Here is a 12,659-nt window from a genome sequence, read left to right on the forward strand (position 1 = left end):
CAGATGTAATCACCATGAAGGATTTATAAGCAGGAGGTTGTGAATCTGAGGCAGGTCTCAAACAGAGGCAACCACACAAACCATTACTACAGTTGGAAATCAATCAAATATATATACACAATTTAGAAAGGGCTGCAGGTCCTAACGGGGACCAGTAGTTAGGGCAATCAATAACATCTCCAAGCACAAAGGACAGCAACCAGCAATACACCATGGAGCTGCCAAATGATGTCCCTCCCTGGATGGCACCAGGCTGAGGGCTAAAGCCCCCAATAGAACTTCACAGATGCAAACAACAGTATTTGTTACCTCAGAATTATGAACATCTTTAAAACTCTGTGGACTATTAATGAGAAATACTTTCATATCCTTAGAAAGCAATGCCACATAAATGGTAAGTTTATTGACTTACTTATCTGATTTATAATTTGTTGCTTTTGCCCACAAAATGGAAGCTTTAGGGTTTTCTTGTAATGTCCATGTTTGTTCTTCCTTATCACCAAAATCCTGAGTGAACTTGACAGGGGCTGTAGAATAAAGTCGGTAACAATGGGAACAAACTGGCTGTCCCTCCACAGCCAGATGGAAGAGATGCACCATTGATACTGACTGAGGTGTCATCAAGCCAAATGCCCATCTCTGATAACGCCCGTCTAGAAGCATCTGATACACATGACAAGTGTACAAGTCCATGAGTGATGAGTGAAGAAGCCAGAGAATTTCTTAAGTTCTATTTTTATGAATACATCTAAAATCAATCACAATGACAATAGAATTAAACCAGTTTTAGGTTAGGATACAATTTTAAGGTCAAGACATCCATTGACCAATAAATTTGGAGGTAAAACAACCAATTCATTCTTTATTTTCTCCAAGGGGAAAAACTGGCATACTAACATTATTATTATATTTTTTACCATTTTCCTACTTAAATGTGAAAGTTTAATCCTCCATTGAAAACTTGGTTCTCCAAACCAACATTTTTTAAAGGAAATTATGTTTTTTTATTTCAAGATCCTTTTTTTTGGGGGGGGGGATTTATATATAGAACTTTCTAACTTGAGGCTAACATAAGTACTTGAGTAAACTTTAAATGTAGAGTGCTCTAATTTTCTAGACCTCCCACAACGATGCTCCGTCCTGTGTAATGACTCCCACGTATCTGAAGCCTTAGTTTTTGGACAAAGGGAAGTACCTGAGGAAAGTGGAAAAGTTACTCAATACTGTTATGCATTATGCTCTGGAAAGACTAAGGTCTTACTTGTTCCAGACAAAATTAGTTTAAATTGTAACACAGCATTTCATTCTCAGTTGGTTATACTCAATAATCGTCAAATACCCTAAACTTTCAATTTCTCTTTAATGTCCTCTTTATCAGAGAAACAGAAGTGGTTGACTGATAGAATTATAGCTAATAGTCACATATTTAAAATTAGAGTTGATCTATATGATTATTTTTTTGCACAAGAACGTTTTTGTACTGACCAGTACAATGTATATGTGGCGGTCACAAAGTTCAAAGGAGTCTGAGAACATCAGACTTCCTCCCAGGACACTGCTGAGTTCCTGGAGCTACGTGCATGCCAATGCAAGTCCTTCTATGGTGCTCATGTGATAAATTTTCAAGAGGAGCCCTAGTCTTTTGTCCTAAGCAGCTGAGAATGTAGATCAATCCATGACATTTTAGGTTACAACAACCAGAATTGAGGAGAAAGTAAAATAACAAGAGGAGAGCTTAAAGAGCTAACGCTGGACAGTGAGGGTCACTGGCTCAGCTCTCACATGTGTCTGAGTTAGTTTATTTGGGAAACGTTCTTCTCCAGACAGACTTTACTGGTTAATCCTCTCCTTTCTCAAAGAAAAATCTTCTTACTCCCCGCTTGAAATCATCTCTTTAGATTGGAAAGGAAGAAAGAAAGCACTGCTGTGTGTAACAGCATTACTGTACAATGCTTATTTGCATACGCATATGTTTTCTACTTTGGTTCCCTGGGAATAGCAGGAGCTCAATGCAACCATGGCGGTATCTGAAGTAATCTGGTTTTTACATCTCAGAAACTGGGTAATTTATTAAGTTTATTTTCTCACTTCAGAAATGATACTAGTAGAATAATATAGTTATCAGAGAACTGTATAAATTTGCATTGTAGTTCCAAATAATGAAATAATAGTAAAATACAATTAAATATAACCTCATGTTAATAATAAAATCAATTACTCCATCCAAATTACTGAGTAGTATGAATCACACCCATTGGGCTTTTATTATGTACCATATACTGTGCTATTGGCTTTATATGCCGTTATCTTATTTGATGGTAATAACAATCCTTCAAGATGTATATTATAATCATGCCCATTTTACAGATGAGAAAATTGAGCCTTAAAGGCCACAGAATTTTCCCAAAGTCATACAGCTAGTGAGGGTGAATGCCAATGACTCAAACCAGGGCTTATCCAATTCCACAAACTAAGATATCGGCTGTCATGCTTTCCAACCCTTGAGGTTTTAAAAAGGACTTTTTAAAATGGAGAGCTAATTAATATTACAAAATGAAATTCTGTCAGTATTATTATACCTTTATCAGAAGCAATTTTAAAAAGCCATGAGTACAAAGAAAAGAATACTGGATTGGAAATTTGATCATTGGAGTTTAGGACTGGTTATGCCTTTATCTCACTGTGTGATAGAAGAAATTCACTTAAACTCCCTAGTCTTAAATTTCCTCATCTGTAAAAAGAAGGGGCTAAAACAGAGGACTTTGTAAACACTTACAGGTCATATACAATTGGATCTAGGGTCTTGAAAGATGAGTAGGAGTTCACCTGGTGCATGAGAGAGAATATTCAAACCAGAGGAAATACTTCACTGTATTATTTTAATTCCAGTAATTTTTTTTGATCAGTTGCCAATTCCTTGAGGAGCAGTTCTCAAAGAATCTTCATTGAATCACTTAACCTCACATTTCTGAGAGTGTAGGTTTCTCTCTCTAGGATCTTCACCAGGTTACCTTTGAGTGTTACTGTGGCAGTTGCCCCCCCCCCTCCCCCCGTCCCCAAAGCCTCCCAGTAATAGTCCCCTCCCCTTGCCCCTGTGCTGTCTCTGTAACTTGCTTTTGACCAGTAGACTGCAACAGAACTGATGCTGTATGACCGACCTTACAGTTAGGTTACAAGAAACCTCCCAGCTTCCCAGCTTCCGCCTATGTCTCTCAGAACATTCCACCCTGGGATGTTCCCACTTGGAAGCCAACCACCATGAACGAAATATGACTTAGCTAGACCACTCTGCCATTAGAAGCCCAAGCCACATAAAGATGCCCTGTATCAGTGCTATGGTCAAACCTCAGTGGAGCTCTCAGTGAAATGCCAGTGTCAGCTGCCAGAGAGGTGAGTGAATAAGCCACCTTGGACAGCCCAGGAGACTACAGCTGACCACAGCCCCTGCTCTCACCTGCCTGCAACTACATAAAAGACTTCAAAGGAGAACTACCCAGCAGATGCCCATTAATTCACAGACCTGTGAGAGAGAATTTAAAAATTGTTTCTTTAAGTGAAAGCTTGTTGTACAATAGGCAACCAGAATAGCCAAATTAAATTTAAAAGGGGAAAGCAAAATGAATATACCTCATTGAAACTGTTTAAAGTTACCAAGCATGTAAACTATGCCAGTTGCTATGGAATTCATTTCTAACCTGAATTTTAGGCAGAACAAAACTTAAGGAATAATTTTGTCCCATCTTGGGATACACTGTTTCTCCATTTATTTTCATGTTTAAATAACTTGAATGGTTTCCCAGATAAAATGTTGTACTTCCCTAAAATGAACTACTGGCTTGAATCTCAATCTTACTAATACTTTGTGCAACCTATTTTCTTGCTACATTAGAATGACCATCAGTTTTAAGGGCTCTCATTTGTCCTCTCATAAAAGAGAAACAACCTTTTTATCTCTATGTAAGTGCATTCGGGATATCAAAATTTGCTTTTTGTTGCCAACTGCTTTTGAGTTTGCATGTGTGAGTAGATACATCCTAGCATAGTCATCTCTGCACCTCACATGTTTTTCTGCTATGATACAAAAGCATCCCTGGAATGAAGTCACCCTACAGTTTTACCTTAATAACATTGTAGTTTTTAGAGAAAAATATGATTTTTTTAAAAATCTGAGGTTTTTACCAATTGATTGCCCTTAGCTTTATTTCTCTTACTTTTACTCATGTGTCTTACGAATAACCCAAAACCAAGAGCTTAAAGACGTTTGCCTTCAAATGTTGATATAAATTTTCAGTCTACATGTAATTATCGTTGGCTTGTTTTTTCTCTATTAAATCTGATACTCAGAAGAAAACGTGAATTAAACTAGAGATGTAGAAAAAATCTGTACAGTGACATACATGCCTTTGGGCTCAGATAAAAATGTAGTATTTTTTTTTTCTGAGCCAATGTTTTTGATGTCTACTGTATTAAACCTCTTTTCTGGCCATTACAATCAAAAGATCCTTCAATTTGTAAAATTATTGGAAGTTAATGCTTAGTCTTACTTAAGGTTTATTGAATAGTATTTATTGTGTGTCTGGGCCTTCAAAGGCCCATGTGATCAAACAATATCACACTTAGGTATTAATGCAAGAAAAAACAACACACATCTCCACAGGGAAATGGATGACTAAAGGTGAAGGAATTAACCAAAAAAAAACCAAAAACCCATATATACATAACACATAGATACAGACAACAGTATGGTGATAGCCAGAGAGAAAAGTGGGTGGGAACCAGGTGAAGGTGGGCAAAGCTGGGGTCTGGGGCAATAGGGATGGAAAGAAGCTTTGCTTGAGGCAAAGGATGCAGGGTGCAGTATGCAGAGAATGTTTTATTGAGCTGTATACTTGAAACCTGTATGGTTTTGAGAACCAGTGTCACCCCAATAAATTTAATTTTAAAAACCCTATACCTAAATATTGCAGGTCAATGCTTATTCTTGCTTAAGATTTACTGAATACTATTTGTTGTATGCTTTATTCTTCAAAGGGAATACATTGATAAGGAATCACTTTTTTTCTCAATGTACTTCTTTCTTTTAATCAACTTTCTTTCTGTTAACTTAGCATACAACATTCATGGTTATATATCTTAGTTTTCCTGGATATGAGAACCTGGTGTTTTTTAAATCTTTATCACTGAGAACTATACTATTATTTACAAGGTCAGTTAAGACTTTCTTCCAAAACAACCAATAACATTCCTTTTTGTTGTTGTTGTTAAATCTTTCAATGAACTTTTTCTTGGCCTCTGCCTCACTATGTTATGCCACCCTTCTGCTGCCTTTAATGCCTTAATATGTTGGTGTTGTTGACCTCAGTCCCCACTCTGCCATCCACAGTCCTGTGGGTCGTGGTCTTTTGGATGGTTTGTAAAGAGGGGCTCTGGTCCTGGGTGTCAACAAGGTTGAAGTCCTCCCCTCTTTCCGTAGGTTGCGGTAGGTGGTGATCTCAACCTCCAGCTTAACCTTAATGTTCAGGAGGGCCTCATGCTCCCGGACCTGGCACTGCCCCTCTGCCCGGGTTGGGCCAGCTCTGACTCCAGGTGCAGCAGGGTCCCGTTGAGCCATTCCATTGCCTGGCATAGCGCATCTCCATCTCCCTCAGGCCGTTCCCCAAACTGGCCTTTACATTCCTCATCGAGTCCATGTCAGTCTCCAATGACTGGAACACATGTCTCAACTCTGTGAGTGTCCTGTTGGCAGCTCCTACCTCAGTGGTCTGCCAGGTGACCACTGCTTTGCTCTCTTTAGTCTGATGGGACCAGTACTTGTCTAGCTTTTCTCAGTTCTTCCGAGCCAGCTCATCAGAATGGGCACAGATGTCCGCCATGATTTTGCTGAGATCCTGAGATTTGGGGGCATCCAACTCCATGGTCAACCCAGAATTGGCGATCTGGTTTTGTAGACCACTTACTTCCTCCTCATGTTCTTCTTCCTTGAGAACAGCTCCTCCTTGAGAGCCTCGATGTCTGTCTCCAGCTGCAGCCGTGTGATATTGGTGTCATCAGTGACCTTTCAGAGTTCATTAATGTCATTCTCCACAGACTGCCGCATGGCCAGCTCCATCTCGATACTTGACCCTGAGGTCATCAGCAGCAAGACAGGCATTGCCAATCTGCAGAATGATGCAGGCATTGTCCACAGAATTTGCAAAGATCTGAGCCCTCAGGTCCTCAATAGTCTTGAAATAATGCCCCCAGTCTCTGACCTGGGGTCCCTTCTTCTCTAAGTGTTCCCAGATTTTGCACCCCAGTCTTCAATTATCAGCCTCCAGGCTTCTCACCCTTTCCAGGTAGGAGGCCAGGTGGTCATTCAGGCATTGCATAGTTTCCTTCTCACTCTGGATGCTCCTATGCCCACCAGACCCCAGGCCATCCCTGCAGCCAGGGCCCCGATTCTCAGTTGCCCCCCACACTGGTGGAGCAGGACACTGAGATCCAGGAGCCTGAGCCCCCCACGCCTGCACAGATGCTGGCTGAGCTGCTGGCCCGCCAGACCTGGTAGCTGGGAGACTGCACAGAGCCCAGGGTCCAGAAGCTGGTGGAGAAGCTACAGCACATGATGAAGCTCGTGTTTTTCAAGGGACAAAGATGAGAAGCCCTCCCTTGCACTGCACAGAGACGAGAGTAGAACACCAAGGACAGACCATGGCCTCCCATACTTCTCAGTCTATCTGTACATAATCTACTATATGTAGATTCCTGCTATGATAGGATTGACTGTGATCTACTCCAATTTATTTTTGAAAAGCAAATTCTTCACAGATTATATTATTTGGAAAAGTGTTACTTACTCAAAAGCTCTTAACTAAAAGTAACAGATGTGACATAAATCACAGTTGCACATTGAACAACTATTCTACACTATTTCTTTATTTCACATAAATTATCTAACTTTTTGGCATATCGTTGTTCATCATATTCTCTTATCCTTTTAATGTCCATTATATTTATCCATCCTTTCATTCCTATCACTGAAAATTTGTGTCACTTTTTTTTCCTTGATCAGTCTGGCTAGGGAGCTTATCAGTTTTATTGATTGTTTCTAAAGCAAGTTTCATTGATTTTATCTGTAATCTATTTTTTTCACCAATTTTATGTTATTTTTTTCTTCTTTTCACTCATGTTGAGTTTAATTTGTTCTTTTTCTAGTTTCTAAAGGTTAAAACTTAATTGTTTTATGTATTTCTTTATTCCTAATGTATTTTAATGCTAAAAATTTCCCTCTAGTCCCAATTTACCTTCATCCTGTAAATTTTAATATGTTGCATTTTCATTATTATTCAGTTCAGAGTAATTTCTAATTTTTCATGGGAAAGTTAGGCCCATATTTAGAATGTACTGTTTAATTACCAAATATTTAGTGATTTCCAGATATCTATTACTGATTTTTAGTTAAAATCCATGGTAGTAAGAGATCACAGTTTGTATGATTGTAATCTTTTTAAATTTATGAGACTAGCTTTATGGCCCAGAATGTGGTCTATATTGGTTAATGTTCCATGTTTACTCAAAAAGAATGTATTCCACTGTTGTTGGGGGGAGTTCTTATAAATGCCAGTTAGGTAAAATCAGTTAGTTTAAGTTATCAATTCTGTTACCCATTTTCTACTTATCCTATCAACTATCAAAAGAAAGATGTTGAAATCCTCCATTGTAATTGTGGATTTGCCTATTTCCCTTTTAATGCCATTAGTTTTTGCTTCAGCCTATTTTGAAGCTCTGTCTCCAGATATGTAAACAGGTAGAATTGTTGTAGGTGCTTGATGAATTTTTATCATGATGACAAAAATTTTATCAAATGTTTCTCTGTCCTACTACTGTTCCTTAGTGTGAAGTCTACATGGTCTGAGATCAACACGGCCACCCCAGCTCTTTGTATTAGCCATTTTGTAGCACGGTTCCCACATAACACGGTGGGCAAATTTTGAGAATATATGCAGTTGTGTAACCATCACATGACACAGGATGTTTCTATCACTCCAAAAAGTTACTTTCAGCCCCTGTGCAGTCAATCTCCTCCCTGTCCCCTAGGCTTCGACATGCTTTGTCCTCACGGTTGTGCCTCTTTCAGAATGCCATTAAACAGAACCACAACAATAAGCAATGTTGGGGGTAGTGCTTCTTTGATTTCTTTGATTTAGCACCGTGCATTTGAGATTCATCCATGTTGTTGATTTGTTCTTCATTACTACTTAGTACTGTCCAGTGCGTGGATACACCCCTTTGTGTTTATCCCCTCACCATCAGAGTAACATTGGGGTTTCTACCAGTTTGAGGTCATTATATAAAGGTATTACAAGATTTGAGTATACATCTTTTAATGCAGATGTGTTTTTATTTTTCTTGGATAAATACCTACGTGTGATACTGCTAGATCATACGGTTAGACCAATATTTGAAATGTAACAACGGTGGTCTTGGGCAGTCCTTCCTTTAATCAGCATGCTTCTAAGTAATGCAAGAGTCAGACCCAAGAGTTGTGAAATAATGAATTTTGTACCAGGGAAAGAGGAGAACACAACAAAACCTTGACAGTATAGATAAACATTTTACAGCCTCTAGTACAAATAAAGGCCACCTGTAGCAAAGTAAAATGTCAAGAAAAATTTCAGCTGAAGTTCTAATTTTGATTCTACTTAGGAAACTTAAAAGAGTTTTAGATTAAGGCAAATAATTTTTGAAAATGGCAACACGTGAAACTATTAAACGAGCCTAAAGCCCTGTTTAGAAATTCATGTATGCAATTCAAACACTATATTTAATTGGCAGACGTTAGTTTTTAAGGATACAAAGAGTTTTCCTTACACACTCAAATGATTGCTCTGAATGTGATCTGGGACTCCACTGATGGCTTTGTTAATTATTCGTCCTTGCAGCAGACCTTAATATCCGTTTAAGACCAAAGTGGCTAGAATTACCTGCCTACCCGGACTCCCAGTTGTAACAGACAAGTAGAGAAGCTCCAAGGAGTTGAGGACTCACAGGTAACAGGTGCAGCTGGCCGGTAGAATCTGACATTTTAATTCGTCCTGACAATCTCGGCCAGGGCAGCCTTTGACTGGAGGGCGAGTGTGAGACGAAATGTACAAGACAAGGGGATGGGCATCTGTCAGGCAGACGGCGACCACGCCCTAGCCTTGGCCTTCGTAGAGCTAAACTCCCAAAGCCCACTCACTGGGCCGCGCCAACGCCCCCGCAGTCTCCGGCGCATCCCGCAGCGGGTTGGCAGGTGTGTGCGGCGCGCTCGCAAGAAACGGTTGCCGGGTGCGGGGCCGGGGGCGGAGGGGCTGCTGGGCGCCTGACGGAGAGTGGAAGGCTGGGTAAATAAATGTCTGAATCCTGACCTCCCCGCCTCCCTATCTTCTCGCGCTTACCAGGGATGCTCTCCTTCCTTGTACGTTCTCTGCCCCGAGGGGGCGGCGTGTGTGAGTAGCTGGGAGGGGGCCGCCAGGAGCTCAGCGGAGAGCTTGCCCGGGTTTGTCCGCCGCCGTCACCTGACTCATTGGAGCAGCCACAGCTGAGGTGGGGGCGGGGATGGGGACGCAGCGCGGAGTGCTAGAGAGACGCGGCGGCGCTGGCGGAGGCGGCGGCAGCAAGCGGGCACTGGTTCCTGGGGCTACCAGCGGCGGGCGCCCGGACCGCGGAGCTGAGGACTGGGGCCGGGCCAGGGCTGGAGGTATCGCGCCCCGGGGCACCAGGTCCACGCGCGGCCGCACACACCCACCCGGCGCGGCTTCCCTGGGCGGCCCAGGCTCTGCTCATCCTGCGGCGGGAGGCACCACTCCTGGGGCGGGGTGAGTACCGGCGGCCCGGGCTTGGCCCCCTCCCCGGTCCAGGGCCGCTCGAGGATCAGGGAGGATAATCCTAGGGCGAGGAGAAGGGCAGCGGCTGGGTGACAGCGCCGCGGTGCGCTCGAGGGCCGGCGGGGGGCTGGGCTGTCAGCCCATCTCTGCCGGGCTGCCGGGAAGGGCGAGGCGCTCGGAGACTCTGGCGCCTCCGCAGAGCGGACCGGTCCCTGCAGCGGGGGTTTGGGGACCAGGGGAGGGTCCCCAGGTGAAGGACCTCGGCGGGGCTTTGGAGGCTGCGGCGAGGAAGGAAGGGGAGGAGAGGGCATAACATGGCGCAACATTAGGATAATCTCCACCACAACCGAAGAAGGACGAGCCCTTTCCGCAGCAGCGCAAGCAAGAGGAGGGAAGCTGCCAGGGCTTGGGTACCCGAGTCATTCTCCGAAGCCCGCGGGCTGCAAGGTGGCAGCGCTGCGGTGGGGACGTGCGCGGTGGGAGCCGGGTGGACGCGGCGCCCCGGGAATAACCCTGAAGCACGCCGGTCTGGCCCTCAGGGATCGGGTTGCAGGCAAAGGGGTGATTGACAGAGGGGCGCCGAGGGGGTGAGGCGGAGCTGGGAGCGGATGGTGGCACGTTGCTGGGACCGGAACCCGAGCTGGGGTTCCGTTGCGGACCTACCCTCACTCAGAACCCCTAGACCACGTTGCTTGAGTCGGGCCCGGCGCTTTGCTGGTTCTAAGAGGTGGTACCTGGGCGGGGACGGAGAAGAGAGCCGCCGTGCGGCGGGAGGAGGCAAGGCCTGAGTCTCCGAGGGCGTAGGGTCTGTAGGTTAAAGCAGGTCCGTCTCCCCTACTTTCCCGCAGAAAAGGAGGCGGTAGACACCGGCAGAGAAGATGTCGGGCCAAACGCTCACGGATCGGATCGCCGCCGCTCAGTACAGCGTGACAGGCTCCGCTGTAGCGAGAGCGGTCTGCAAAGCCACCACTCATGAAGTGATGGGCCCCAAGAAAAAGCACCTGGACTGTAAGCATCTCTTTATATAAGTGGGACATGCGCATGGCAGAGGCGCCCAGGCTGCCGGCGGCGCGGCCTGGGCTCACTGTCCGTAATGCTGCAGCCTTCAGAACTCCCAGCGGAATCTCCAACTGTCCCTTTGGGTCAACCCTGAAACCTTGACTTTGAGCCATATTTTTTCCTCTTGTTGACCTCCAAGGTCTTAGTGGAGAAAAAGATTGTGTACTTATTAACAGTATAAGATACTGAGAAATTGCACATTCAGGATTAGGCACTGTTCACCTCTTTTTTTTTCTTCTCCATGCTCCCCTCCTTTTCCAGATTAGAGGAAATCAGGGGTTGCACAGTCATAACAACAGCAACAAAAAATAAGATGGATTTATGGAAGGTCAAACTCGTCACCCCAGTTGTTTCCTAAATGCATTTTGGATAGTTTTTTGGCATTGCCATCTCTTCAGTGTCGCTGCTGAGATTTTGTGTGTGAGTGTGGGTGTGTGAGTGTATGTTGTGTATAATCATACCAGACTGAAATAAATTCAAGCTATCAAATGAGGAAGTTGCACTTTATAGATCATGGCGATTTTGTTTTATACTTTCTGGCACACTTCTTTGCCCCCTTCTCAGAAACTGCTGGGCAGAGTGACTAGGCTGTGGTCGCAAAATGAATGTGCTTTGCCAGCGTCTGAGGTGGTGTGATTTTAGATGAAAACACTTGATTCATAACTTTTTTTTCGTATGGGTTATTTGATAGAAAGTTTGAAATCTATGTATTTCTGAAATAAATGTTTTATTTGATTAACAGGTAATATTTTGTTAATGAAAGGTAAATAGGGACACTTAGAAAAAGCCTTTCACCTGCCTTGGGTGTGAGGCTCCTAATAAGTAAAGCTGTGTCAGAATAGATTCTGTAGTTGCTATTCAGTCTTTTTGACCTGCTTAAGAGCTTTCCTGTTAGGATTCCATGTTTGTTGGTAAAGGTCAAGTGTTGGCAGGAGAGACACAGACATGGCCAAACCCATTTCACATTTGACTTCCTTTGCCCATTTTCTGGGTTTTGGGGTTTTTTGTTTTTGTTTTTTTGTGTGTGTTTTTTTTGTTGGGTTTTTTCTTTTTCTTTTTCTTTTTTTTTGCTTCAGGCCTTCCCTACCACCTTCCATGTGTAGCTGAGAAAATGGCACCAGTGTTAGAATGGACTCTGGTCCTACCTGTATAAGCTAAGCTTGATGAAGCCTTGATGGACATTGTATCCAGCCTTGTGAACCTGTTATCTCATAAAAATGAAAAATCTTGCTTCTAAAAGCATGTCTGAGAGGAAAACACCATTATTTCTTTTCTGCAGGAGTTCTTAACATTTGTTGATAGTGGTATATGTTATATATGCAGTTCAGGATGAGAGAGGCCACCAGGGCCAGGGCACCTAACAGAAGTGGAAATTATAAATTCATGACCAGCTCACTTTGTTGCAGCATGCTGAATCACGTAGCCATCTTTCCATCAGTTTCCCCAACTCTGGAAGGATGACTCATGTCTTAAAGGTGTGTGTCAGTCTAGCAAATCCTCATAATAAAAAGCTATCATTTATGGATTTGCTAAATGTTTTGAAAATGATAGATCAGTAGATCAATACATTTCAGAGAACATTCGCAGGTTTGAGCATTCCATTAAAACATTATCAGATGAAGACTAACTTTTCCATATCTAACTACATAGTCAGTCACCTTACTCTTTTAGATCTCAAAAATCCCTTGAAATTTTTCAAGGAGGAAGATTTTCCAGTATCTGCAGTATATGTTAATAGGTAGGATGATTTTG

General features: G+C 43.0%; 1 protein-coding gene and 1 pseudogene across 21 annotated transcripts in view; one reads left to right on the forward strand and one right to left on the reverse strand.

Annotated features, from left to right (window-relative positions):
- Nucleotides 1-5,327: 5,327 nt before the first annotated feature.
- On the reverse strand, nt 5,328-6,603 carry LOC118982303 (keratin, type I cytoskeletal 18-like; annotated as a pseudogene).
- Nucleotides 6,604-9,632: 3,029 nt separating this feature from the next.
- The window catches only part of SNAP91 (synaptosome associated protein 91), a 130,672-nt gene continuing 127,645 nt past the window's right edge, over nt 9,633-12,659 (forward strand). For 16 of the 21 annotated variants that reach the window (XM_037039316.1, XM_037039321.1, XM_037039327.1 and 13 more), the window contains exons 1-2: nt 9,633-9,839; nt 10,697-10,856. In XM_037039316.1, coding sequence (XP_036895211.1) covers nt 10,727-10,856 — 130 coding nt within the window. In that variant the 5' untranslated portion in view covers nt 9,633-9,839; nt 10,697-10,726. The other 5 variants (XM_037039320.1, XM_037039336.1, XM_037039317.1 and 2 more) reach the window with 5 other exon arrangements.

Source organism: Sturnira hondurensis, unplaced genomic scaffold (genome assembly GCF_014824575.4).
Source record: "Sturnira hondurensis isolate 20B ecotype Veracruz unplaced genomic scaffold, ASM1482457v3 Scaffold0025370, whole genome shotgun sequence".
NCBI lineage: Eukaryota > Metazoa > Chordata > Mammalia > Chiroptera > Phyllostomidae > Sturnira > Sturnira hondurensis.